At 46.5% G+C, this 27,739-nt stretch overlaps 1 protein-coding gene across 1 annotated transcript in view; it reads left to right on the forward strand.

Annotated features, from left to right (window-relative positions):
- Window positions 1-223: 223 nt before the first annotated feature.
- The window catches only part of HSF2BP (heat shock transcription factor 2 binding protein), a gene marked incomplete at both ends in the record, with an annotated part of 102,501 nt that continues 74,985 nt past the window's right edge, over window positions 224-27,739 (forward strand). The window contains 4 exons of the mRNA XM_080696193.1: window positions 224-259; window positions 1,422-1,572; window positions 15,827-15,930; window positions 27,535-27,684. Of these exons, the coding sequence (XP_080552319.1) occupies window positions 224-259; window positions 1,422-1,572; window positions 15,827-15,930; window positions 27,535-27,684 (441 nt within the window). The remainder of the gene's footprint in view (window positions 260-1,421; window positions 1,573-15,826; window positions 15,931-27,534; window positions 27,685-27,739) is intronic.

Genomic DNA, 27,739 nt, shown 5'->3' on the forward strand with positions numbered 1-27,739 from the left:
GGGGAGTCTGTGCCACGTGCTGACTTCGACGTCCTCTAAGACCACGCGGCGCGCACGTTGGGAGGAGTTTCTGAAGTAGACATCTCCCCGAACGTCTGCGCGCCGCGGGAGTTCCGAGCCTCGCGCCTCGGGTCGGCCCCGCGGGCGCGTTCCCGCCTTTTCGCGCGCGGGGTCAGAGGGCGCGGCGCAGGCGCACGGAGCCGAGCCGGAGCCAGCCGCGGCCATGGGCGAGGCGGGCGGCGCTGAGGAGGCGGGCCGGGTCCGTGAGGGCGGCTTCCCGGCCCCCGGGGCGGGCGCGGGAGCGCGGCGCGGGCCTGTGCCGGGGGGGCGGCGGCCGTTGCCGAGCCAGCCCCTGCCCCGGGGCGCGGCGGGCGCGGTGGGCGGCGGAGGCCGGGCCGCGCGTCAGGTCGCAGGCTAGGTTCAGGGACGGGGCTCTCGGTGCGGTCTCCCCTTCCTTCAGCGTGCGGCTCCCGGCCCCCAACACTGTTTTGAACCGGCCCCGCTCTGGTGGCCGGGCTGGCTTTGAACTCGCGGGCGCAGCGGACGGCCTCCCTCTGGGCTCGCCGCGCTCGGGCTGTCTCGTCTCCCATCTGAGGGCTGGAGCTTCAGCGCCGGCAGGGGTTTATCTCTGTACACACGTGCACGTGTGTGTGTGTAAAATGGGTGTCTCCAACGCACATGCGTGTGTGCCTTTCTACACACACACATGTTTCTTACACATGGCCATCTACACACATACGTGTGTGTGTAAAATGGATATCCTCAAGTGGTTTATCTCTTGACACATATGCAAAAGTGTGTGTAGAATGGATATTCCTGATCCGGGCGTGGTGGCGCACGCTTGTAATCCCCGCGCTTGGGAGGCTGACACAGGAGGATCCCACAGGTTCGAAGCCAGCCTCAGCTACTTAGTGAGGCTCTCAGCAACTTAGACCGTTTCCAAATAAAGGATAAAATAGGTCTGGGAGGATAGCCCGGAGGTAGAAAGCCCTGGGTTCCACCCCAGTACCACAAAAAAGAATGGATATCCCCAAGTGGTTTATCTCTACACACATGCGTGTGTGTGTGTGTGTGTGTGTGTGTGTGTGTGTGTGTGTGTAAAATGGATATCCCCAAGTGGTTTATCTCTACACACATGCATGTTTGTGTGTGTGTGTGTGTGTGCAAAATGGATATCCCCAAGTGGTTTCTCTACACATATCACATGCGCGCGCGCGTGTGTGTGCGTGTGTGTGTGTGTGTGTGTGTGTGTGTGTGTGTAAAATGGATATCTCCATATTTCTATGAAAAGGCACATTAGGGAAAGACATGCTTTTGAAACAGTTCTGAACGTAAATGTGAAAGAGAAGGGTGACATGCGTTGCTGGTTTAAGTCGTCAGAAGAGAACTATAATACTCTTAAGATTTGCTTGTTCTTTTAGCACATGGAAACTAAAGAAGAATTTGTTAAAGTCAGAAAGAAGGACCTGGAGCGGCTGACAACAGAGGTGATGCAGATACGGGACTTCTTACCTCGAGTCCTCAGTGGGGAGGTGCTGGGAAGCTTCCAGAAGTTAAAGACTGTAGAAAAGAGTGAGTTTCACTTCATTTTTAGCAGTCATTGGTAATGTGACTAATAGTAGTAATTTGTTCCAGCTGATTTACCTTAGGTGAGTAAGTGTAAAGTAATTGCAAGTAAGTTTTTTTTTTTTTTTTTTGGTGGTATTGGGGGTGGAACCCAGAGGCTTTCTACCTCCAGGCTATACTCCCAGACCTATTTTATCCTTTATTTGGAAACAGGGTCTCACTAAGTTGCTGAGAGCCTCAGTAGCTGAGGCTGGCTTCGAACCCGTGCGATCCTCCTATCTCAGCCTCCCAAGCGCGGGGATTACAGGTATGCGCCACCACGCCTGGCTGCAAATAAGTTTTAAGGTGGTGTTGTAGTCCTAATAATTCTATTAGGGCTTGGAGATGCCCTCAATTAGCAACTTGCACAGAGTAGATTTCTGTTGGAAGAAAGGTTGCCAGTTCTTGGGAGCATATATTACTACTCTTTTTCATTCTCTTTCATGGCAGAAGAATTTTATGCTTTTAATATCTGAAAAGCAAGTTCTACTCTAAAAATTAAGGCTTTCCTTGTGTAAGTTAAAGATCCTGCCACGTGGAAGTTTCACATGGTGTTAACGGAGTCTGTAGAGGCAGCTGGGTTTGTGTTCACTTGTGTCTGATTTAAATCCAGGATTTCTAGGGCTCGTCCATTCCGACTTGAGAGCTGAGCTACCGGGTCGAGTACTGGTCTGGCCTCCTGTTAACGTTCTTAGCGGTATTTTGAGATTGAGTCAGCACTTGCCTGACTGAAGCTGAATTACAGTTAAGTCAGCATGTGGTGGTCCAGGCTAATTCCCTATATCACATCTCACTTAGTCATCACAGTGTGGCCTCTGAAAAGATGCGGCTGCTGACCCAGGTAATGTTTCTAGCACTAGTCCCGACAAGAAAGTAGCCCCACTCAAGAAGATAAGCTTCTGGTTTGTGGCAGTGTACCTGGTTGATGGGCCAGCCTATCCCATTAGAAGGGAGAATGCTCATGGTTGCCACTGAGCTCTTCTCTTGGGAGTCCTTAGATCCCTCTTTTCCCCTGCCCTGTGCTGTGCCTGGAAGGTGGATCTCTGCAGACTGGGGGCTGGCAGGGCTCAGTATGAAGGCATTGCTGGGCAGAGAGGAGGATGTTGGGGCATCTCCTCCCCCCTGCCCCATTCTCTGGGGTGACTGCATCCCTCTTCAAGGAGGATACCTGCCTTGAGGCCTCGGTGGTCCAGCTCTCACTGGGCTCCAGTAATGCTGTTGTCTCCTCTGGCCCCTTTAGCTGTCGGTTATTGCTACTCTCTGGTTGTCTCACCCTCATCGCCCCTTGTTGAGTCCCTCTTCCCTGCTCTCATCTCTGTAAGTAGTCCTTTTCCCTTTGGGATCCTGCTGGGTAAGGTCCAGGTTCTTGACTTCCTGGCTTGCTTCATTCTCATCCAGCAGCTCCTGAGAGTAAGCAGTCCTTCCTTGTGCACTTGTCTCCAGGAAAGGAGAATGCCACCTGGTAGCAGAGTATGTCAGCCTGCCGGTTCCTTAGGTTTCACTGGAAAGTCATGAACTGGCATTCTGAAAAACGTTCTCATGAGCCAGTGTTTGGAGTTCAGACCCCTTGCACAAATCAAGCTATGTAGGAGCTACACACAAGTCTGGGTGTCGTGATCAAAGTCGGATTCTGGGAGACCTTAGCTCAGTCCTTTGGCTTTTCTCAGGCTGTTTAGTCAGCTCTTTTTTATTTTCTTCTGGTGCTGGAGACTGAACCCAAGGGCACTCTACCTCCAAGCCACCCCCAGCCCTTTTTAATGTCAAGTAGGGTCTCACTGGATTGCGGAGGGTCTTGCTGAGTTGTTCTACCTCAAACCTATGATCCTTTTGTCTTAGCCTCCCAGGTTGCGAGATCATAGCGTCGGGCCCCTGATCCTGACCTGTGTGGTCATCTCTCTTCCCACTGGTCTTTCTCAGTTTCCTTTGCTCATGTATCCTTTTCTGTGTGGCAGCCTTCAGATAGTGCAGTTGCTTGATACTTAGGCCTGGGCCCCTCTGACCTAGGCAGCCTCACATATACACATAGCTTCAGATTCTGAGGGCCTCACTAAGTTCCTGAGGCTGGCTGCAAATCTGTGATTCTCCTGTGTCAACCTTCCAAATACTGGGATTACAGCGTGCAACACCCTGCCCAGCTTTAGTTACCATCTTTTTTCCCCCCCCAGTCCTGGAGATTGAACCCAGGGGTGTTCTACCTTTGAGCCATACCCCCAGACCTATTTTTTTCTTTCATTTTGAAACAGGGTCTCACTAAGTTGCAGAGGGCCTAAGTAGCTGAGGCTGGCCGAGAACCTGCCGTCCCAGCCTCCCAAGACCTGGGATTACAGGTGTGTGCCACCACGCTCGGCTTTCAGTTAACATTTTGACGCCAGTGGCTGCTGGATTTGTCTCTAGCTCTAACCTCCTCTCCAAGCTGAGGGACCTGAGTCTGATTCATACTATCATTTCTTTCTGCCTGTTTCATGATTACTTCAGATTCTAAATGGATCTCAGCCTAATTAGTCTGAGACCACTGGGAACACGTGTGCAGTCTGCTAAGCCTGCCTTATGGCTCAGGGCAACACAGGAGACCACCTAGCAGAGGAAGTGGGAGGCATCTTGCCAAAGAGAGGAGGGTACAGTTGCTGGAGCACTTGGGAGCAGGTGGGGTTCGGGAGGTGTGGAAAAGCAGCAGTATTTTGATGTTTTAAGGTAACATAGAGCTGTGTATGAAGAGGCAGTGCATGTTGGACTGAAGTGGGTCCAGGTCCCGTTTGCTGAAAAACCGCAAAGTTCAGACGGATGTGGAACCCTGTTTAGAAACCCCTACTTGAGCCGGGCGTGGTGGCGCACGCTTGTAATCCCCGCGCTTGGGAGGCAGAGACAGGAGGATCGCGCAGGTTCGAAGCCAGCCGCGCGCGCTGGCTTAGGAGACCCTGTTTCCAAATAAAAATGTAAAAGTAGGTCTGGGTGTGTAGCCCGGAGATAGAAGGGCTTCCAGGAACCCCAGTACAAAAAAAAAAAAAAAAAAAAGAAACCCCTACTTGAAACTCTGTGGCTGCTAGGGAGTCAAGGCTGCTTCTCTGTGTCACGGTGGCTGAAGGCAAGGGTGGGGTGTCTCCTTCTGACTGAAAGGACTCTGACAGCAACGTTTCTGAGTAGGATTTCTCCAGAGTGACCTTTCTCAGCGAAGAGAAGTTAGCAGTCACTCAAATGGTCATTGTGACAATTCTCATTTCCAGTGTCCTTGGGAGACGCGGTGTTTCCCCTTAGCTTGGCAGCTCGCATTATCTGTGTACGCCATTCCAGCCTGACAAATAGTAGGATGGAGTTTCACTTTCTCAGCCAGGGAAATCCGGTTTCCTCACGTCTGACTCATGGTAACTGTCCACATCCTACACTGGCCCTTCTCGCGCTCCTCCGAGGACCCCAGCCCAGCTGAGACCTCCCTCTTCTCCTCACTGCTAGCCTGAAAGCTGCCCACCAGTGAGTCCTGAACATTTGCCTTGGCGATGCTTTGTGACTTCGCCTGCCTGCTCCCTCTGCACTGTCATACTTTGCCTAAATACCCATGCTTGCTTCTTCCTCACAGTATGGACCCGTCGTCACCTAGTGATTTCTGGCAGTTGAGTGTGCTCACACTAGTCCCCTGCTCACACCTTCAACAGTTGCTCAGACCAACCATCTGGCTCACACCACCACCACACCCCAGAACCTGAACTAGCTCATACCAGGGCTTTATGTTACTGGACAGTGTTGGCCCAAAGTCACTCCACCCTGCCTGCCTGGCAGAGATCCTCCCTGTTGATGTCACAGGCCCCGGTGCTGCTGCTGACTGTGGTTTTGTTGCCATCGTATTGTGGGAGTTGGTGGGAGGGCAGGCCCCCTGGCTTCGTCAGTTGTCTCTGCTGGCCTGCAAATTTGGTCTTGAAGGGTTGCCTTCCCTTCTTCATGGCCCTTTTTCTGAGTTGCAGTATTATGAGGCTCATATATGCTATGGGAAACCTGGTGTTCATCGAACGGCAGGACCAGAGTGGTGTGGGCATTGTAGGAGAGCTCACTGGGAGCTTTCATCTTGAGCTGACTTGAAGGATTTCTACCTTTCTGACCTGAGGCCTGACCCAAAAATGGCCTTCATCTAAGTTACGCTCTTAAGTTCTTACCATTTGGGAAATGTGTGAAGGAACCAGAAATTTCCCCCCTTCTTATAAGGCCTATTGCTAATAGCCCTGGGCCTTCCCACAGGCCTTTTTTCCCAGATGAATGACCCAGAATGTGGCTCTGAGAATGGAGAACCACAAAGGAAACCCAGAGATCACATCGTGTCAACAAGGACAGTTTGGCACATTGACTCTTCCTCTCCCCCATTCCTGTGGCCAGTAGGTTCTTGGGGCTGACTGGTATCTGCTTCTTCTGCTTCTAGAGGTTGGTGTGAGCTTCTGGTCTTCAGCAAGGATGAGGGGGAGCCTGAAGGTGAGGACCAACAAGGCAGGGAGAGGTGGAGGGGAGCCGGAGGCCTGATTTGAGGAGAAGCTCCCTTCATTGTGGAGGTGGGGTTCCCTCTGCATGGCTTGGGTGGGCTTAGGTTGGCGCAGAACTTGCGAGCTGGCGGATCGCTGAGTTGACAGGATGCCAGCTGAGTGGGAGTGGGCCTTGATTTTGGTGCTAGCACAGTACCTGTCTTTGGGAAGCTTGTCAAGGTTAAGGGGTTTGGATAACACTGCTGAGGGGGTTGCCTCAGCATCTTTAGGGACGTAAGGGGCACCGAGGAGAGAGTTGTGATCTTTTAGAAAGAAAAGGGAGGATGTTGAGGCGAGGGCGGTGGCTTGTGTGGAAGTCCCAGGTGGGAGTGAGAGGGTCCTGTGGGTGCATCATTTGGCATTTCTGCTCAGTGAGAAGGATGGGGATTTAGCAGAACTGAGGACAGGTCATGTGAGCAGCTCTAGAAGATCACTACTCATGGGGTTTTTGTGTGTGGGGGGGAGAAACACTTGGAAGTTTCCCCTTATTATAACATCAGAATGGTGACTTGAGTGCCATTTCCAGGGGTCTGGTTTTTGCCGTGAGCATAGGCTAGGTTGGAGGGCTGGGTGAGAGATGGAGGGACGTAGTGATGGAGCGTTCCTCAGGAAGGTCCTGGGCCGTTAGCCTCTCGCTGTGCAGATGGAGCGGCAGAATGTGAGCAGCAGCAGTGACCCTGGTGAACTGAGGATGCGGGTCATGATTTGGGATCATTAGTGGAAATGTGGAGCAGGGGAGCCATCCCTGTCCTCTTGCTGACTGGTACTTGAGTGTTTCCCTGTCTATTAAAAGGGGACAGTGATGCTTACTTCAGAGCATGCAGCCAGGTTAAGATGAGTACAGCTCAGTGCCTGCTCATGGGAGTTCTCAGTAAATGGTGTCTCCCAGCCAGAGTGAAGCCACCTGAGCTCCTGGTACAAAGGAGAGAGCGCAGTCTGATTCACACCTGCCAGCTTCAGAAGGCTCTAACACTGTTGCGTGCTGAGTTTGGGGAAGGTGTTGAGGTTTGAATAAGATACCTAGGTTTGAGTTCTAGCTCTGTCTTTATTGTGTGTAGTCCTCAGCAGGGCTTCTGCCTGTGAAGTGGGGATGCTGGGAGCCCTCACAGGCTCTCCTGAGGATAGAGCCACGACATGTAGGTACTCAGGAACAGTTCACTCCCGCTCCTCTCTCATCCCTTCTCCATCCAGCAGCAGGTGTGAGAATTTTTTTTTTTTTCCGCTTGTAATCCCCGCTCTTGGGAGGCGGAGACAGGAGGATCACGCAGGTTTGAAGCCAGCTGTGCTGGCATAAGAGACCCTGTTTCAAAAATATAAAAAATAGGTCTGGGAGTGTAGCCCGGAGGTAGAAGGGCTTCCAGGAACCCCAGTACCACCAAAAAAAAAAAAAACCACATTTTTTTTTTTGGTGGTACTGGGGGTGGAATCCAGAGGTTTTCTACCTCCAGGCTATACTCCCAGACCTATTTTATATTTTATTTGGAAACAGGGTCTTACTAAGTTGCCGAGAGCCTCACTAAGTAGCTGAGGGTGGTTTCGAACCAGTGTGATCCTCCTATCTCAGCCTCCCAAGCGCGGGGATTATAAGTGTGCGCCACCACACCAGGCTGTTAGAAATGTTTTAAAGCTGTGTGTGGTGGCATATGCCTGTAATCCCAGTGCTAGGGAGGCTGAGACAGGAGGGCTGCAGGTTTGAGGACAGCCTCAGCAATTTAGTGAGACCCTGTTTCAAAAAGAGCTAGGGTATGTGCAGCTTGGATGTACAAATCCTCTGGTTTCAATCCTAAGTACCAAAGGGGAAAAAAAAGAAAGAAAGAAAAAAGAAATTGTAGTGTTATAATAGAAAAGACAGGCTATAGAGATGTTCCAGATAAAGGGGACTAAAGATACATGACAGCTCAGTGCAATATCTAACCCTGCAATGGATTTTGTACTTGAAGGAAGAACTGCTGTTAAGGGCATTGTGGGCCAAGATATATCTTTTTTTTTTTTTTTTTTTTTTTGGTACTTGAGATTTAACCAAGGGGAATTGTACCTCTGAGCTACACCCCCAGCCCTTTTTATTTTTTATTTTGAAACAGGATCTTGCTAAGTTACTGGGGCTGGCCTTGAATCTATAATCTTCCTGTCCCAGCCTCCCAGGTACGAGGATTATAGGCATTTGCCATTTTACCTGGCTTACTATAAAATAGTTGAATGTCAGTGGTAGATTAGATGAAGGTGTCACATTAATATTAACTTTTCTAAAGTCAGTAACTGTATTTTATGGATGTCTAAGCATTTTCCTTAGTTTTGGGAAATTTTTGCTGAAAAATTTAGGAGCAAAAGACCCTAGTATACATAATTAATCCTCAAATGACTCAGGGGGGGGGGAGGAAGCTTTTTTTTGTTTGTTTTGTTTTTTGTTTTTTGTTTGGTGGTACTGGGGTTCCTGGAAACCCTTTTACCTCTGGGCTACACTCCCAGACCGATTTTGTATTTTTTATTTGGAAACAGGGTCTCTTAAGCCAGTGTGGCTGGCTTCGAACCTGCACAATCCTCCTGTCTCAGCCTCCCAAGTACTGGGATTACAAGTGTGTGCCACCACACCCAGTTTAACAATTTGTTTTTAAAAAGTGAATCCTGGGCCTGGTGTGGTGGCACACACTTTTAATCCCAGCATTTGAGAGGCTGAGACAAGAGGATCTTTGTTCGTGGACAGCCTTAGCTACTTAGTGAGGCCCTTTGCGACTCAGATCCTGTTTCAAAATAAAGAATAAAAAATCAGGCTGGGGGTGTTGCTTGGAGGTAGAATGCCCCTGGGTTCCATCTCTAGTACCACACACACACACACACACACAATCCTGGAATATTCTCATTTTTCACTTTTTCAACATTTTTTTTCATGGTACTGGGATTTGACTCAGGGGCATTTAGCTGCTGAGCTTACCCCCAGCCCTATTTTATCTTTTATTTTGAAACAGGGTTTCAGTGGATTTCAGAGGCTGGCTGTGAACCTGTAGTCCTCCTGTCTCAGCCTCCCAAGTACTGGGATTACAAGTACATGCCACCATGCTGGGCTCAGCATTTTTTAAACCTATGAAGAGTATACCAAGGAGTTCATTGAGGCTTACCAGTTGGAAGGTCTGCTTAAATATGAATCAGTTCATGAAAACATCAGTGTCAGTAGTCCTTCAGTAGGTTTAAGTGTCAGGAAGAGAGGTCATTGTGGAGGAAGGCCCTACATCATTGTTTATAGCTTAGATCTCTTAGCTGAGAGTAGGGAAGAGGGGAGGGGAAGGATGCGCAACCATAAGAGGATAGTCCAGGTTAACCAGTCAGACTCCATGGCTTGAAACATCTGGGTTGTTGCAGCAGGAAAGGGAACTTTTGACCTCATCCACATCTGAGCCAGCCTCAGAAAGTAGAGCTCTGGCGAGGCATGGTGGTGCCAGTACTTGGGAGGCCGAGATAGGAAGTCGTATGTTTGAGAACAGCCTCAACAACTTGGTGAGGTTCTCAGCAACCTAGCAAGACTCTGTTTAGAAATAGAAATTACAAAGGGCTGAGGGTATATTCTGGAGATAGCATGCTCTTGGGTTCCATCTCAACTACTGGGGGTGGGGGGTGGGGGTGGGTGGGAGGCAGAGCCCCAAGAGAGGACTTGAAGCAGAGGGAGCCGGGTACCACTAGAGGATGTTGTGAAACTCGGATATAAGATGACCTGTATGATGTCCCTGGGCTTAACCAGACCTCAGCTGGTTGCTTGAAGGAACCTACAAGTATACATGAGAAGATTGGAATTCTTAAGGAACATAGCAGCAGGGAGGGTTAAAACATATCCAAGGAATGGTGATGTAGAAAATCCTATCATAGATGCCACGTGGCTGGAAAAGGCTGTCAATTCAAGGACAGAAAGCTCAAAGGAGGCCATAAGGAGGCTTGGGGTTTGGGAATGGTTACGGGGCAGCCTGGGTAGGAGTGGTTTGTCCACATGAAAAGGGGGGGGACAGCTCTTCATGTATGTTGGGCAATGGAGAATCACTTTGTTGTATGCTGGAGAATGCTGGTTCTGCAGCTCAGAAACAGCCCATTCTGCTGTTGTGGGGTATGTTGGAGTCTTCAGAAGATGCTCATCGTGCGTATTGGAGCTTATGTGATGGCCTTCTAGGGACTTGAATTGTTCCCATAAACCTTGGCATGCATAACAGCCTGGCTTCTAGTTATTTTTAACAAAAATATTCATATTAAAAGAAGACAGTGATTTTTTTGGGGGTGTACAGAGGCCAGATGATAAAGAAAGTGAAAGAAGCCAGGTGTGGTGGTGAATATTTATAATCCCAGTACTTGGGAGGCTGAGAAGGAGGATTACAGGTTTGAGGCTAGCCTCAGCATCTTAGTGAGACCCTGTTTCAAAGCTTAAAATAGCTGGGCATGGTGGCGCACACTTGTAATCCCAGTACTTGCGACTCTGAGACAGCAGGATCATAGGTTCAAAGTCAGCCTCGGCAACCTATTGAGGCCTGTTTCCAAATAGGAAATAAAATCAGGCTGGTGGTGTAGCTCAGAGATAGAATGTTCCTGGGTCCAATCCCCAGCACCAAACAAAAACAAAAACAAAAACAAAAACAAACAAAAAACCCCCACAAAAAACAAACAAAAAAATTAAAAATAGAGCTGGGAGTGTAGCTTGGAGGTAGGATGCCTCTGGGTTCAGTCCCCACTAACACACACACACACACACACACACACACACACACACACACGAGAAATTGATCCCTCTGTATGGTCTTACTTTATTTGATTAGTGTTTAGAAGCCCCGTTTTTCATTTATGACACCTGCTCTCCCCGTGAATAAGTTGAGCAGTAAGAGTTATTTTCATTAAAGCTCTTATCCAGCTGGGAGATGTGTGACTGCCTGTGATGGCAGCTACTTGGGCTGAGGCAGGAGGATTGCAAGTTTGGGACCAGCTTGGGCAACTTAATGAGACCCTGTTTCAAAATAAAAATGAAAGGCGGGGGCTGAGGATGTGGCCCAGTGGCAGACTGCTTGTCTTGTATGCACAAGGCCCTGGTCTCCATCCCCAGTATGCAAGAAACTTAACCTGTATCAAGACAGGCATATAGTTTTAGAGATATGTTGATGTTGAAGTGGTCTGTGGTTTCTCTTTGTTGTAATTCTGTCTAGGCCTTGCCACCCTTCAGTTAACAAAATCTGATTGAAATTTCACCTGGTTTGTGTGGTGTAGGGCATTCTACCTCCAAGGTATACCCCCAGCCCTAATTAAAAAAAATTGAAACAGAATCTTGCTAAGTTGCTGAGGCTTATCTTGAACCTGTGATCCTTCTGCCTCAGTCTCCCAAATATTAGAATTACAGTCCTGTGCCACCATGCCTGGCTAGAATTCACCTTTATTTTATTTATTTATTTATTTTTTTGGTGGTACTGGGGTTCCTGGAAGCCCTTCTACCTCCGGGCTACACTCCCAGACCTATTTTAACATTTTTATTTGGAAACAGGGTCTCCTAAGGCAGCGCACGCGGCTGGCTTCAAACCTGCGCAATCCTCCTGTCTCTGCCTCCCAAGCACGGGGATTACAAGCGTGTGCCACCATGCCCGGCAAGAATTCACCTTTATTTTGAATGCTAAGAACTCACAGTCCAAATACAGTTGAGTCCAGATGGCAGGCCCTTTTCCTAGTTTTAATACCAAGCCTGGGTTAGATAATATTCCCCCCATTTTTTTTCAGTTTTGGAGATTGAACCCAGGGCACATGGGTAAGTGTTCTACCATTTAGCTCCATCTCCGACCCCTTATTTTGGTACTGGAGATCGAATCTGGGGGGCATTCTACCTCCAAGCTACATCCCCATCCCTATTTTTTTTTTTCGGGTCTGGGGATGGAACCCAGGGGCATTCGACCTCTGAGCTACACCCCCTGCCCTATGTTTTATTCTTTATTTTGAAACGGGGTCTCACTAAGTTGCAGAGGGCCTAAGTCGTAGCTGAGGCTGTCTGCGAACCGCAATCCTCCGGTCTCAGCCTTATGCAGGGATTACAAGCATGTGCCACCACGCCCAGCTCCCATCCCTATTTTTGAAATAGGGACTCACTAATTTGCTGGGGCTGGTTTTGAATGTGTAATGCTCCTGTCTCAGTCTCCCAAGTAGCGGGATTATAGATACCAGCCACCTCACTGAGCTATTCTCAACCTGTTTATAAAAAAAAAGTGTGTGTGTGTGTGTGTGTGTGTGTGTGTGTGTATGTGTGTGTGTGTATACTAATATGTATATATATTTTTTCTCAAAATATATTTCCATATATATTTTTTGAGATAGGCTCTTGCTAAGTTGCTCAGGTTGACCTTGAAATTGCAATCTTCCTGCTTCATCCTCCCAAACAGCTAGGATTATAGGCATGTTCCACCATGTCTTGCTAGGGTAATGTCTTAACAGTAATGTGCCATTGACTGCCCTTATTTCTGTCTCTAGGTGTGTGTATGTATGTATGTATGTATGTATGTATGTATGTATGTATGTATGTATTTGTGGTACTAGAGATTGAACCCAGGGAATTCTACCTCCAAGCTATGCTTCCAGCCTTATTTTTTATTCTTTCTTTTGAAACAGGGTCTCACTAAGTAGCTCAGACTGGCTTTGGACCTGTGATCCTCCTGTCTTAGCCTCAAAATACTGGGATTACAAGCATGCACTACCATGCCCGGCTTATCCCTGGGTTTTAAAAAAATTGCAAAAGTGCCGGGCGTGGTGGCGCATGCTTGTAATCCCCGCGCTTGGGAGGCGGAGACAGGAGGGTCGTACAGGTTCGAAGCCCGCAGTGCTGACTTAAGAGACCCTGTTTCCAAATAAAAAAGTATAAAATAGGTCTGGGAGTGTAGCCTGGAGGTAGAAGAGCTTCTAGAAACCCCAGTACCACACACATAAAAAAAAAATTGCAAAAGCAAGCCAGGTGTGGTGGTGCTTGGGCATACTTGGGTACTTGGGAGGAGGAGATAGGAGGACCAACTGCTAGTTTGCAGCCAGCCTCAGCAACTTAGGCCCTCTGCAACTTAGACCCTGTTTCAAAATAAAATAGGTCCGCCGGGCGGGGTGGTGCACGCTTGTAATCCCTGCGCTTGGGAGGTAGAGACAGGAGGATCACGCAGGTTTGAAGCCAGCCATGCGTGGCTGGCTTAGGAAACCCTGTTTCCAAATAAAAATGTAAAAATAGGTCTGGGAGTGTAGCCTGGAGGTAGAAGGGCTTCCAGGAACCCCAGTACCACCAAAATAAATAAATAAATAAAATAAAAAATAAATAAGATAGGGCTGGAGGTGTAGTTCAGAGGTAGAATGCCCCTAGGTTCCATTCTAGTATCATCAAAAAACAAAAAAATTCAAATACTTAAAAAAATTTTTTTAAGCAGTGTATTTCAAATTTAGACATGCATTTTTCTTTGTTCAAGACAAAGAGGAGGAATATGTATAAAGAAGTGAGATTTATCCATATAATAGATATTTAGGTCGTTCTTACTATATTCCATATATTTTCTAGGCAGTTGGGGATTATCTAAACGAAACTTGTAAAAATCCTTGCCCTGTGGTGAGGGTGGTAAGCCTTGGGCCAGGTTGAACACAGGAGGGAAGTAGAAGGGTTAGGTGGCAGCGTCAATGCTCCGTATGGCCACAAGGTGGCAGCCTCACACAGCACAAAGGCCCGGGTGCCTCTGGCCTGGGCCAGTGACCTGGAATTTTGTGGGGTCCATGTTGTAGCGCGGGCCTTTTTTCGCTGTTGCTTTGTGTGTTTATCTACAGTGGGGTCACATACAGCTATATAGAGCAAGAGGTCATGAAGTCATCATAATCAAAGAAGTCCTTTTTTCCTACTGTGTGTGTGTGTTTGTGTGTGTGTGTGTGTGTGTGTGTGTGTGTTGCTGCCTTCAACCCAGGGACTTTCTACCTCTGAAATACACTCCCAGCCATATTTTATTAATCTTTTATTTATTTATTTAATTTATTTTATTATCTTATATTTAGAAAGGGTCTAGCTAGGTTGTATGAGCCTCTTGAGTTGATGAGGCTAGTTTCAAACCTACAATCCTCCTGTTTCAGTTTCCCAAGTACTGGGATTATAGGCATGAGCCACCATGCCTGGCCCTCCTTTTTTTTTTTTTTTAAACAGAGTCTCACTAAGTGGCTGAGGCTGGACTGAGCCTGAGATCATCCTGTCTCAGCCTCCCAAGTGCTAGGATTACAGGTGTGCACCACCATGCCCGGCTGACAATGCAGTTGATTTCTTGGGAGGCCAGAATTACTGGGACAAAATAAAGAATTCCAGTAAAATCATGTCATAGGACCACATATTTTATGAAAGCAGAAAAGCCCAAAGTGATGTCTCCTTAGTCTCTAAGAGACACTTTGAGAGAAGCTTTGTCAGCCGGTTTTATAGTTTCTAGCTGGTGTGCATATTGCCCTTAGCCTCCAGTCTTCCTTCTGTGGTGGGTCTCTAGAGCCTGTGTTTCTTTTCTCTAGAGCTTTGGGGATGCCGTGTGATGTCAGGTGTTCCCCACAGTGTTTTATTTGGGCTTTCTCTTGCCTTCTCAGACCACTCGTTATAAAACCCTGTCCTCCTCCCCCTTTTTATTTGCAGTACTGGGGACTGAACCCAGGAGCACGCTCCCACTGAGCTATACCCCCAGCCCTTTTTGTTTTAATTTGAGAAAGAGTTCCACTAAGTTGCCCAGGCTGGCCTTGCATTTGCCCTCCTCCTGCCTCAGCCTCCTGAGTCACTGGAATTACAGGTGAATGCCACTGCGCCCAACAGCTTGTCCCTTCTCTTTGCCAGAGCTTAGTGAGGTTGTGGGATTCCAAGCGTGTGCCACCATGCCTGGCTTTTGAGTAAAAATTTAAGAAAGGGCTGGGTTGTGGGTCAGTGGTAGAGTGATTGCCTAGTATGCACCAGGTCCTGAGTTCAATCCCTAGCACTGTCTCCCTCTCCCCCAAAACAACACCCCAAAACCAGAAAACATGATTTCTCAGCCCTCGAGATCAAGCTCTTAAAATTGGAATTTCTTGATTTGCCTGAAAGTTGGTGTTTCTGCAGCACAGTAATATTTAAAGTTGCTAATACTTCTGGTCGATGTATTGGCACGGTTGCTTTGGGGGATTGTTGCTGGCCATTTGACTCATCAGCTGAATGAGTACGGTTGAGAGGAAGTGTGACGGAGTTCCCACCCGCTACCGTGTGCTCCTCTGGCTCTCTGTCCTGTCCCCCTCCATTGACTGCTGCTGCAGTTGATCCCATTGAGTCAGCCTGCCAGTTGGCGGGACTGGCTTGTGAATCAGCCTGTGCTGGCACCGTCTACCCACAGAGCTGCCTTCTGCTTTTTATGGAGCAGATGCAAGTCTGAGCCATGAGACAGACAGTCGGGCTTCTCAGCTCCGCCCGCAGTCCTTGAAATAACACTTTCTTGAAACCTTGAGTACATGTCTGGCAGTAAAGTGAGGCCTTAAAAGCACAAAACAGAACAACCAAAGAAGCCCTTGCGCCTCCTGGCTGGGCTGAAGGCCGAGAAGAACTTAGCTGGCTTTGAGCACATCGATTACTCTTCTGGTTGGCAGTGAGGAATGGGAAGATTGTGACTTAGAAACCAGCACAGGCTTTACTGGGGGGATTGGGCAAGTACGTGCTTGGGAGAGGTTGGCGACTGACATGGTTTGAATATTCTTATGTCTCTTTCTTCTAGACCTTGAAAGGAAAGAGCAAGAATTAGAGCAGCTGAAACTGGACTGTGAGCATTTCAAAGCCCGCCTGGAGACCATGCAGGCCAACAGCGGGAGGGAGAAGAAGGTAGGCCTGGGCCGGCTCCCCAGCCTCAGACCCAGATGTGTTGTTACCTGCCCCTTTCGCTCACAGTGAGCAGCGGTTCTTGAGTTTTCTCTCTTAATTCCAAGAGAGGGTATTTATTTATTTATTTATTTATTTTGCAGTACTGGGGATGGAACCCAGGGGCATTCTACCTCTAAGCTACATGCCCAGCCTGATTTTTTATTCTTTACTTTGAAACAGGGTCTCACTGAGTTGCGGAGGTCCTTACTAAGTAGCTGAGTCTGGCTGCAAACTGCGATGCTCCTGTCTCAGCCTCCTGAAGGCTGGGATTACAAGCCTGCTTGTAAAGAACACAAATAAAAAACCCAAGAGTCACAGTTGTCTGTCTTGTGTGTCTCTAAGCATAGGTATATCGGCAAGTACTACTACCTCACAGAAGGTAGCCCAAGGTCATTCTGCCTGTGTGCTAGCCTGTGTTCCATACCACTTCCTGATGCAAAGGAATTCTCGATGTTTGTGGTTGTAATAGAGCTTTCCAAAGCTAATCGATTTTGTCCATATTTTAATAAGAGCAAGCAGAACAAGATAGAAGATTTATTTATTTTGCTTCTGAGCCGTACCCCATGCCCTGTTTTATTTTTTATTTTGAAACAGGGTCTTGCTAAGTTGCTGAAGTTCTCACAACTGCCATCCTCCTGTCTCAGATGCACCACTGTGCCTGGCTAGGAGATATATTTATTTATTTATTTTGGTGGTACTGGGGTTCCTGGAAACCCTTCTGCCTCCGGGCTACACTCCCAGACCTATTTTATATTTTTATTTGGAAACAGGGTCTCTTAAGCCAGTGCGGCTGGCTTCGAACCTGCGTGATCCTCCTGTCTCCGCCTCCCAAGTGCAGGGATTACAAGCGTGCACCACCACGCCCGGCTTTGGCTAGGAGTTTTATTTTTTTTATTTTTATTTTTTTTGGTACTGGGGATTGAACCCAGGGGCATTCTACCTCCGAGCTATACCCTCAGCCCACTTTTTTATTCTTTATTTTGAAACAGAGTCTCACTAAGTTGCAGAGGGCCTCAATAAGTAGCTGAGGCTGGCTATAACCTTGTGATCCTCCTGTCTCAGCCTCCCAAGTACTGGGATTACAAGTGTGCACCACTATGCCCATATTTGAGTTTTATTCTTAAATCTCTACCAGGTTGAATAAGTATCTTATACTTAAAGTTGAGGTTTTGGTTTTGTTGTACTCTGTTAAATAATGATAAACTAAAATGTCATTCAGTCTCAATAACACACACACACACACACACACACACACACACACACACACACACACACATTCATGTTCTGAAATAAGTTGACCAAAAGACAAAGAATTTTATTTATTTAGATACTGGGGATTCAACGAAACAGGGCCATTCTACCTCAGAGCTATACCCCAGCCCTATTTTATTTTGAAACGGGGTCTTGCTAAGTTATTGAAGGTCTCACAAAATTGCTGAGGCTGGCCATCAACCTGTGATCTTCTTGTCTCAGCCTCTCAAGTACTGGGATTACAGACATGTGCCACCATACCCAGTTGAAAGACTTTGATTAAAGTGAAAATTTCAACCCATTGGCTCTATCCTTAAATAGCTGAGATATCTTTGTTGAGGTTGAAACTTACATTGAACAAAATCTTGGATTTCCTTATTTATTTTTGATACTGGGGCAGTCTACCTCTGAGCTATACTTTCAGCCCTTTTTATTATTTATTTTGAAACAGGGTCTTGCTAAGTTGCTGAAGGTCTTGCTAAATTGTTAAGGCTGGTCTTGAACCTGTGATTTTCTATCTCCCAAGGACTAGCATGTTCCACCATATTGGCTTAGCTAGCTAGCTTTCTTTCTTTCTTTCTTTCTTTCTTTCTTTCTTCCTTTCTTTCTTTCTTTTTTGTGGTACCAGGGATGGAACCCAGTGGCATTCTACCTTCAAGCTACACTACCAGTCCTAATTTTTATTCTTTATTTTGAAATTGGGTTTCACCGAGTTGCAAAGGGCCTCACTAAGTAGTAGCTGAGGCTGTCCATGAACTGCGCTCCTCCTGTCTCAGCCTCCCAAATGTTGGGATTACAGGCATGCACCACCATGCCCAGCTTAGATTTCCTTTTTTTGAAAAGTTAAAAAGCATAGGAGAAATGGATTTGTTGCTGGCCATTTAGATGTAATGCTTAAAAATGAGCCATTCCAGTGAATGCCAGTATTGAAGGAAGAAATGACTGTAATAAGGTACTTTCAAATCACCAGGGTATTAATGTTGCCCTGATACTCATGCCTGTTAAATATGGGAACATTTCAGCTTAAAATATTTTCCATTTCTAGTCAAGTTTCTTGTTGACTGGTCCCACTAGTTTAATACTGATGGAAGCCCCTCTAAGTTGGCTATAAAGGCCATTTCTCTTCGGCAGCTGTCTTTTCTGTACACTCGTCTCTGATCCCTGTCCAGGCCTGTACAGATCATGAGGCAGGACTCTGGATACTTATTTTAGAGTTGAGGAACCAGGAAGGAATCCAGGGACTAGGGTCCTAAATTAGATTATTGTCAGTAAGTACCTCAGCATGGGTAAAAGCCATTAGGAAAAGGCAGTATTGTCAGAGTTCAGTATGTAAGGAAAGGTCAGAAACAAAGTCCGGAGTTAGTCCTGCAGAGGTGCCCTGTGAGGGCGGCTCCTGCCCTGGAGGGAGGGGGCTCCTGCCCAGGCTTCGGTGGCAGTGGGGCTCTCCTTTCTACCCTCTCTGCCTCTGTTGCTTGGAGCGGTGCAGCGGGGAGTTGGGCCTGGATCTGTGATGCGTGGCTGCAGTCGCAGCCTTGAACTCTGCGAGGAAAGGCCTTGCCTTGGGGTGCAGGCACACACTGGGGAGCTGAGTTACCTGGCAGACTGGCTTCTCTCAGTGTTTGCTCCAGGAGCCGTCAGCATGGGCCTGGTTCCCCGTGTGACATGATCACAGGTGAAGTGGGGTGCTGTTTCCTCTTTGGGGAGTGCGCACTTGTGGTTCTGGCCTCTCACCTGTTCTTTTTTTTCTTTTTCTTTTTTTGGTGCTGGGGATGAAATTCAGGGGCTTTCTACTTCTGGGTTACACCACTCCCAGACTTATTTTATACTTTATTGGGAAACAGGGTCTCACTAAGTTGCTAAGAGCCTAAGTAGTTGAGGCTGGCTTCAAACCTGTGTGATCCTCCTGTCTCAGCCTCCCAAGTGCAGGGATTATAAGCGTGCGCCACCATGCCTGGCTACACCTGTTCTTTTTGGATGCTGTGCGCCATTCACAGGCTGCAAACCAATTGGGATAGAGCTTTTTGTTATTATTTGTTTGTAGGGAAAGAGTTGCTACTTTTATGATAACAAAAGGGAAGTTCTTGTAAACAGTGTAATGTTTCAACAACCTTTTTTTTTTAATGGTGGTACTGGGGTTCCTGGAAACCCTTCTACCTCTGGGCTACACTCCCAGACATCTATTTTTTAATATTTTTATTTGAAAACAGGGTCTCCTAAGTCAGTGCAGCTGGCTTCAAACCTGTGCCATCCTCCTGTCTCCGCCTCCCAAGCGCGGGGATTACAAGCGTGCACCACCATGCCTGGTTTCAACAAACTTTTTAAAGTAAAAATAACTAATAGTATAGTTGAGCTAAAATCAGAAAATAACTATGAAAATATTTTGAAAGAGCTGGGTGTGATGGTGCACACTTGTAATCCCAGTACTTGGGAAACTGAGACAGGAGGATTGCAGGTTCAAGGACAGCCCTAGTAACTTAGGCAGACTCTCAGCAACCTAGTGAGACCCTGTTTCAAATGAAAATATATATATATATATATAAGAATAAAAAGGGCTGGGGGTGAGCTTGAAGGCAGGATTCCCCTTGACTCATTCCTCAGAAGCATCCCCCAAAGCAATTAAAAAATGTTTTTTTGAGGTATATTTTATATACTGCTGAGTTTGGTTGTAAAAGTATATTGTTTAATAATTTTTAGTAAATTTATATGATTCTACTGCTATTATTTCAATAGAAATTTTGCCTTTTTCTTGTTAAGAAATTTTGGGTCAGCCGGTCGTGGTGGCATACACTTGTAATCCCAGCATTTGGGAGACTGAGACAGGAGTATCCAGGTTCACAGCCAGCCTCAGCTATTTTGTGAGGCCCTCTGCAACTTAGTGATACCCTGTTTCAAAGTAAAGAATAAAAACTAGGGTTGGGTGTGTAGCTTGAAGCTAGAATGTCTCTGGGTTCCATCTCCAGTACTGCAAAAAAATAAAAAAAATTTTTTTGGGTCAGGTGTGGTGGTGCACACTTGTAATCAGAGTACTTGGAAGACTGAGACAGGAGGATTGCAGGTTCACCTCCAGCCTCAGGCTTACTCCCTGTTTTAAAATAAAGAATAAAAATAGGGCTAGGGGGTGTATCTCAAAGGTAGAATGCCTTGTTCAATAATTCCCAGTATTGAACAAATAAAAAAAAAAGAAAGAAATTTTGAGGAATACTAGTGGATTCACAGGCAGTTGCAGAAAGTTCAAGTTCTCTGTACTCTTCATGCAGTCCTTGCATTGACTCATGCATAACTGACAGGTAGATAGCATCGGTACAATCCACGGAGCTTACCCAAGCTCACAAGTTTTACTGGCCTCTGCTTTCCCACTTTTATATTTGTGTGCACACGTGTTCATAGTGCTGCACAATCTTGGACATCTGCAGTTTTGTGACCATCACTGCGCTTGATGTATGACTGCACCTTCATCATGTTCCCCTGGTACTACCCCTTGTAGCTACATCCATTGCTATGCTTTGAATTTGGAGCGTCCCCCAAAAGCTCACATGTTAGGAGAAAGCGGAGCCTTGTTCAGGGGGGAAAAGAGTGAATCATGAGAGTTCTGACCTCATCGGTGGATTAATCCATTGGATGGAGTAATAATTCAAATGGATTTACTGGGAGGTGTTGAAAACTGTAGACAGGCGGCACAGGACTGAAGAGAGTACATCACTGGGGTGTCAGTCTCTCTGTCTCCTTGACTGCAAGCTGAACCCCTCCTATGCCACGCTCTTCCGCCATGGTGTTTCCTGCCTTGGAGCCAGCAGACTGTGGACTGACCTCTGAAACTGCGAGCCCTTATAACCTTTCCTCGGCGAGGTTGTTGCTGTCAGGTTCTCGGTGACAGCAGCACAGAGGTGCCCAGCACACCCGCCCATCCTCTGTGCCCAGACCCCTAGTCACCAGTGCCTTCTCTATCTCTGCTTTTGTCATTTCAAGAATGTCGTGAAAGTGGAGTGATACGGTAGGTAGGGTTTTCACTTACATCATCCATGCAGTGGCATGTATCAGTAGTTTTCTTCTTTTTATTTCTACAGAGTATGCCATGGTATCGATATGTCACAGTTTGCTTAATCATCCCCCAACTGAAGGGCATCCAGGGATTGTTTCCATTTTTTTTGCTATCAATAATAAAGGTGTTATGAAGTCCATCTGTAGTTTTTGTGTGAATGTATGTTTTTATTTCTTTGGATAAATGTCTGAGAGTACAATTGCGGATTGTATGATAGCACATGGATTAGTGTTATAAGAAATGGCCACATTGCTTCCCAGAGTGGCTGCACCATTCCCACCAGTAGTGTATGGATGAGCCACATTTTCTACATTCCCAAGCAGCATTTGGTGCTACCACTGTTTTTTATTTAGTCACTCTGTGTGTGTGTGTGTGAGTATGTGTATGTGATGCTGTGTTACCCCGGGCTGATGTTGGATCCCTGGGTTTAGGATCTTCCTTCCTCAGTCTCCCAGCTAGCTAGGACTATAAACACATGCTACTATACCTGGCTTTTTATATTAGATATAGTGACAAATGTGTGGAGGTTTTAATTTGCATCCCCCTAATGGCAAAAGATACCACATGTTTTTTCATGTGCTTACTACTGTCTGTGTATCCTCTTATGCAAAATGTCTCTTTATGTCTTTTGCTCATTTTTCCCCCCTGTGGTACCAGGGGTTGAGCCCAGGGACATCCTACTTCTGAAATACACCCCTGGCCCTACTTTATTTTTATTTTGAAACAGAGTCTTAATAGGTTGATGGGAGTCTCACTACTTTCTGAAGCCGCCCTTGAACCTGTGATCCTCTTGTTTCAGTCTCCCAACTACTGAGATGATAGGTCTGCACCACACACCTGGCTTTCCAGGTTCTTAATTGGATTTTTTTTTTTTTTAGTTTGAGTTATTTCTTTCTGTCTTTGCAGCACTGAGGACTAAACCCAGGGCTGGAATGTGTTAGGCAGGTGTTCTACCACTTGTAGCAGGCTACACGCCCAGTCCTTTAGTGTTTTTTTTTTTTTGCGGGTCTGGGGCTGGAACTCAGAGGCATTTGACCTCAGAGCTACAACCCCTGCCCAATTTTTTATTCTTTATTTTGAAACAGGGTCTCACTGAGTTGCGAAGGGCCTCACTAAATAGCTGAGGCTGTCCGCGAACCGTGATCCTCCAGTCTCAGCCTCCTGAATGCTGGGATTACAAGCATGCGCCACCACGCCCGGCTAGTTTTTGTTTTGAGATACAGTCTTGCTAAATTGCCCAGGCTGGCCCCCATCTTGCAATCCTCCTGCCTCAGCCTCCCACGTAGTTGAGATTACAGGTGTGTGCCACCACACAGAGCTTGAGTTCTTGATATATTCTTGTGTGTGTGTGTGTGTGTGTGTGTGTGTGTGTGTGTGTGTGTGTGTATGTGTGTTTGGTACTGGGTATGGAACCCAGGGGAATTCTATCTCTGAGATACACCCCCAGCCTTATTTTATTTTATTTTATTTTATTTTTTTGGTGGTGGTACTAGGGATGGAACCCAGGGGCCTTCTACCTCTGGGCTACACTCCCAGACCTATTTTATATTTCATTTGGAAACAGGGTCTCTTAAACCAGCTGAGCCTGGCTTTGAACCTGCGATATCCTCCTGTCTCAGCCTCCCAAGCGCGCAGGGATTACAAGTGTGTGCCACCATACCCGGCTATTTTTTTTTTTTTTTTTTTTTTTTTTTAGAAACAAAGTCTCACTAAGTTGCTGAGGCTGGCCACAAACCTGTCTCAGCCTCCCAAGTACTGGGATTACAGGCCGGCACCAGGCCTGGCTAGTTATTTTTATTTATTTATTTTTTTATGGTACTGGGGTTCCTGGAAACCCTTCTACCTCTGGGCTACACTCTCAGACCTATTTTTTATATTTTTGAGTAGCCAGCCTCAGCAACTTAATGAGGCCAACCGTGAATTAGCAAGACCATGTTTCAAAATAAAAGAATAAAATAAGGGTGGGGGTATAGCTTGGAAATAGAATGCCCCCGGGTTCTATTCACAGTACTACACACACACACACACACACACACACACACACACACACCTGAGACATAAGTACTTGGGAGGCTGAGACAGGAAGGATTGCAGGTTCAGAGCCAGTCTTGGCAATTTAGCAAGGCCCTCTGTAACTTAGTGAGACCCTGTTTCCAAATAAAAAATAAAATCAGGCTGGGGTATAGGTCAGAGGTAGAATGCCGTGGGTTCATTCCCCAGTGCCATATACTCACAGAATAGACAGACATAAATTTTGGTATTTCACTGATTGATACATCTGTCCTAATGCCAACAGCATTCTGGTTCAGTTTCTGTAACTTTATAAATAATAAGCTTTTTAAAAAATCATGCACTGTTAATTCTCTAACATTGTTATTCTTCAAACATTTTCTTTTGAGTATTCTAAATATTTTGCATTTCCATATGAATTTTATTTTATTTTTTTGTGTGGTACTGGGGAATGGAACCCAGGGGCATTCTAACTCTGAGCGAAACCCCCAGCCCTATGTTTTATTCTTTATTTTGAATCAAGGTGTCACTAAGTTGGGGAGAGCCTAAGTAGCTGAGGCTGTCCTTGAACCATGATCTTCCTGTCTCAGCCTTTCAAGTACTGGGATTACAAGTGTACACCACCACACCTGACTTCCATATGAATTTTAGGAGTCAGATTATTATATTGCTTTTTTGCAAAAAAGCTGTTTAAGATTTTGACAGGGACTGACTATATTGGATTTATAGATCAATTTGGGGATAATTGCCATTTTACCAGTACTCAGTCTTCCAAATCCATCGAGTACGTCTCCATTTACTTAGCTCTTCTTTATCTCAGCAATGATTTATAGTTTTTCTTTTTTTGTGGGTGGTATTGGGATTGAACCCAAGGGCATTCTACCTCTGAGCTAAACCCTCATCCCTACTTTTTCATATATATATATGAAAGTATTTATTATAAAAAAGTAAATAATTACTTATGTATTATGTATTTATTTAATTTTTTTGCGGTACTGGGAATGGAACCTTGGGGCATTCTAACTCTGAGAGACATCCCCAGCCCTAATCTGTCTATCCATCCTTCCTTCCTTCCTTCCTTTTTTTGGTGGTACTGGAGATGGTACCCTTCTACCTCCAGGCTATACTCCCAGACCTATTTTATATTTTATTTGGAAACAGGGTCTCTTAAGCCAGTGAGGCTGGCTTCGAACCTGCGCGATCCTCCTGTCTCAGCCTCCCAAGTGTGGGGATGACAAGCGTGCGCCACCACTCCCGGCTTATTTATTTTTCAAACAGGGTCTCACTGAGTTGCAGAGGCCCTCACTAAGTAGCTGAGGCTGTCCGTGAACTGCAATCCTCCACTCTGCCTCCTGAATGCTGGGATTACAAGCGTGCGCCACCACACCCAGCTCTTTTTTTGTATTTTTGAAACAGGGTTCACTCGGTTGCTGAGGCTGGCTGTGAACCTGTGATCTTCAGTCCCCAAGTCTTGAGGTGGCCGCTCTCCACTTCACTGCACACACCCACTTCAGCTCGCTTCTGTTCCCGCTCTTTGGAGTTGCTCTGGATGGATGGTCTTCTCAGAGCCTTTTGCACTTGTCGCACTGTGTGCAGCTCAGTGCTGGGTCGGACTCTAGTGCAACTATCACTGTGGCCTTGGGGACAGCCTTGCCTGGTCATTCTCAGAAGTTCTTTTGTGGTCTTGCAGAAGAACCACCTAGCCAGACTAATTAGAATGCGGACTGCTTTAGATGTGAGAAAAGCTACAATTCTGAAAGGAAATGCTGTGATAGATTTTTTTGCATGTGTCTCTGTGACTTGAATAAGTTCAGCTACACATGCCTGAAGATAAGTCTGAAAGTCCTGACTGCTTTATCATGAAGTCCAACATGAAAATCTCACAGTTTATAAATCATATTAAGCAGTATTACCATGTGTCAGTTTTCACCTAAAATAAAAATACTTAATTGTATGAGTATGTATGAAGCTCCTTATAACAGATGCACGGCCTCAGGGTAAACATGAACGGGCCACCTGTGCGGAGTTGGGATGTCACTGAAGCCTGACCCACAGCTCCAAGGCTCCCTCTTCTCTCTGTGGTGAAAATCTTCTCTCTTTAATTGTCCTGTACTCACTTTGTAAGAGAAAAACCTTAAACATCTAGTATACTTTAACTTCATGATTTGTGTAAATAACTGTATTTGGTATAAATGAATTTTCAGTGTACTTTTCTCTCTTTTTGTTGGGGATTGAACCTAGGGCTCATATATGCTAGGTAGGCATACCACTGAGCTACATCCCTAGCCCAGTTAATTCACCTACCTTCTCTTTTCTTTTGTACTGGGGATTCTACTTCCAAGTTATACCCCAGTCCAATTTTATTTATTTTTATTCTTTTGGTGGTACTGGGGTTCCTGGAAACCCTTCTACCTCCGGGATACACTCCCAGACTCTCTATTTTATACTTTTTTATTTGGAAACAGGGTTTCTTAAGCCAGCGAGGCTGGCTTCGAACCTGTGCGATCCTCCTGTCTCTGCCTCCCAAACGCCAGGATTACAAGCGTGTGCCACCACGCCCGGCCTCAGTTTTATTTTTTATTTGGAAACAGTCTCATTAAGTTGTGGAGGACATTGTTGTTGAGGCTGGCTTCCATACTGTGATCTTCCTGTCTCAGCTTCCCTAGTACTGGGATAATAAATGTGCACCACCATGCCTGGCTTTTCCGTTTATCGAGTCACCTCTTGAATGAATAAAGAAAGTAAGGACCTGGTGCTAGTGGTGGGGAGGGTAGGAAACTTGGTATAGGTTCAGGTTCCTTGTTTACATGTACAGATATATATTTTGTATTTACCAGTACCTTTGACAATATCCTCAAGAGGACTTGAGGACATGTTTTTCTAGAAGGTCTCTCTCTACCCCTGCCCCTTTCTCCTTCTTTCTCCCCTTTCTGGTTATTGAACTCTGAGTTCTATGAACTTGGAGCTATGTCCTTGGTCTTTTTGTTACAGTTGTAATGGCACTGTGGGCTCTTTTTCCTCTCTTCAACTAAGATTGGTTGAATAGGGAAATTAATAGGTGGCTTGGTGCAGCTTTAACAAGTCTTTATTACAAATCAGTAGGAAATAGAGAAGAGAAAAAAAGCAACATGCCTGGGACACGCTGGAGAGCCCGAGAGTGGAGCTCTGCCCCTCTGCATCTCCGTCCTTTACACAGATTTTGTATTGCTATGTTCTGATCAGCGTCACCAAGGCGATGGGCCGGTAACTTATTCCTTAGGCAGGTGGTGCCTCTTTGCCGTGGACAGCGCACTTACTAAGTGCGGGTCAATAATCCACCTTGTTTTCCCGCCATTGTATTGGGCAGCATTGGCTGCTCATCAACTGTGGGTGCTTCAAAGCAGCACACGGAGTTTGCCTTCCTACGCCCAGGCCGGGTCACCGAGCAGAGGAGGAAACCGAGGCACGGATGGCCTCTACGTATTTTTAGGGCCAAAGGCTTCCATTGTCTCTAGGGCTTTAAGGCTGAAGGCCTTAATTTCCTTTACATCCTTACTGTAGGTTAGTCATTAGGACAAGGGGCAGAGAGAGGGGAGCCCTGCGTGGAACAGCTGCCGCCCTCCCTGCCTGGGTGCGTGCCTGCTTTGTACATTTTGTAAATTAATACCGAAGCGGTTCCCCAGTGCTGGCACACTTCTTTTAATTTTGAAACCTCTCCTTAAACGCTGAGCGTCTCTCAGTTGCTCAGGTCGACTTGGGATCTGTGCCTTCCAGCCTCAGCCTCCCAGTCACTGGGAGCACAGGAGCGGAGCGCTGCGCCCCACTAGAAGGCTTGCTACAGTGCTTGTGTTTTCCAAGTCCCGTTGGTGTCTGAGCACCTCAGGTTGCCTTTGGACCCTGGAGTGGACATTTGAAGGCACAGGTGCTCTCGCTGGAAGTGCTGCTCTGCGTGCTAGGGTGCTCCTTTGCTCAGGAGTCCCACTTGCCGCTGTTCAGGGCTTGGGGTTTGAGATGCCTACTGTTTTCACTTTATTTAAAACAGATAATTAAATTTGGGGGTTTATTCATAAATTATAATGGAGTAGTATGTTCTTTTCTAAGACTCTTGAGTTTACTTTTTAGTTACGGATATGGTTCTTAAGGATGTTTTTCATTTGCATCCTTTTTCTCTAATTCTTTATGCTTTTCCTTAATAAGTGTCTTTGTGAAAGTGGAAACATAATAGAGATACTTTGAAGCTGAATGCTAGTGTCTTTTTGTCTGATTTTATCTTGTTGTGAATATAGGAGAAGCTGGCTCTTCGACAACAGCTGAATGAAGCGAAACAACAGCTCCAGCAGCAGGCAGAGTACTGCACGGAGATGGGAGCAGCCGCCTGCACCCTGCTGTGGGGCGTCTCAGGCAGCGAGGACGTCGTCAAAGCCATTCTGGGAGGGGTAGGTGTGGCTAGTGGCTGTCGGGTGTTGCTGATGTTCTGTGTGACTAGGAGGG

Source organism: Muscardinus avellanarius (genome assembly GCF_963383645.1).
Source record: "Muscardinus avellanarius genome assembly, chromosome: 5".
Lineage (NCBI taxonomy): Eukaryota > Metazoa > Chordata > Mammalia > Rodentia > Gliridae > Muscardinus > Muscardinus avellanarius.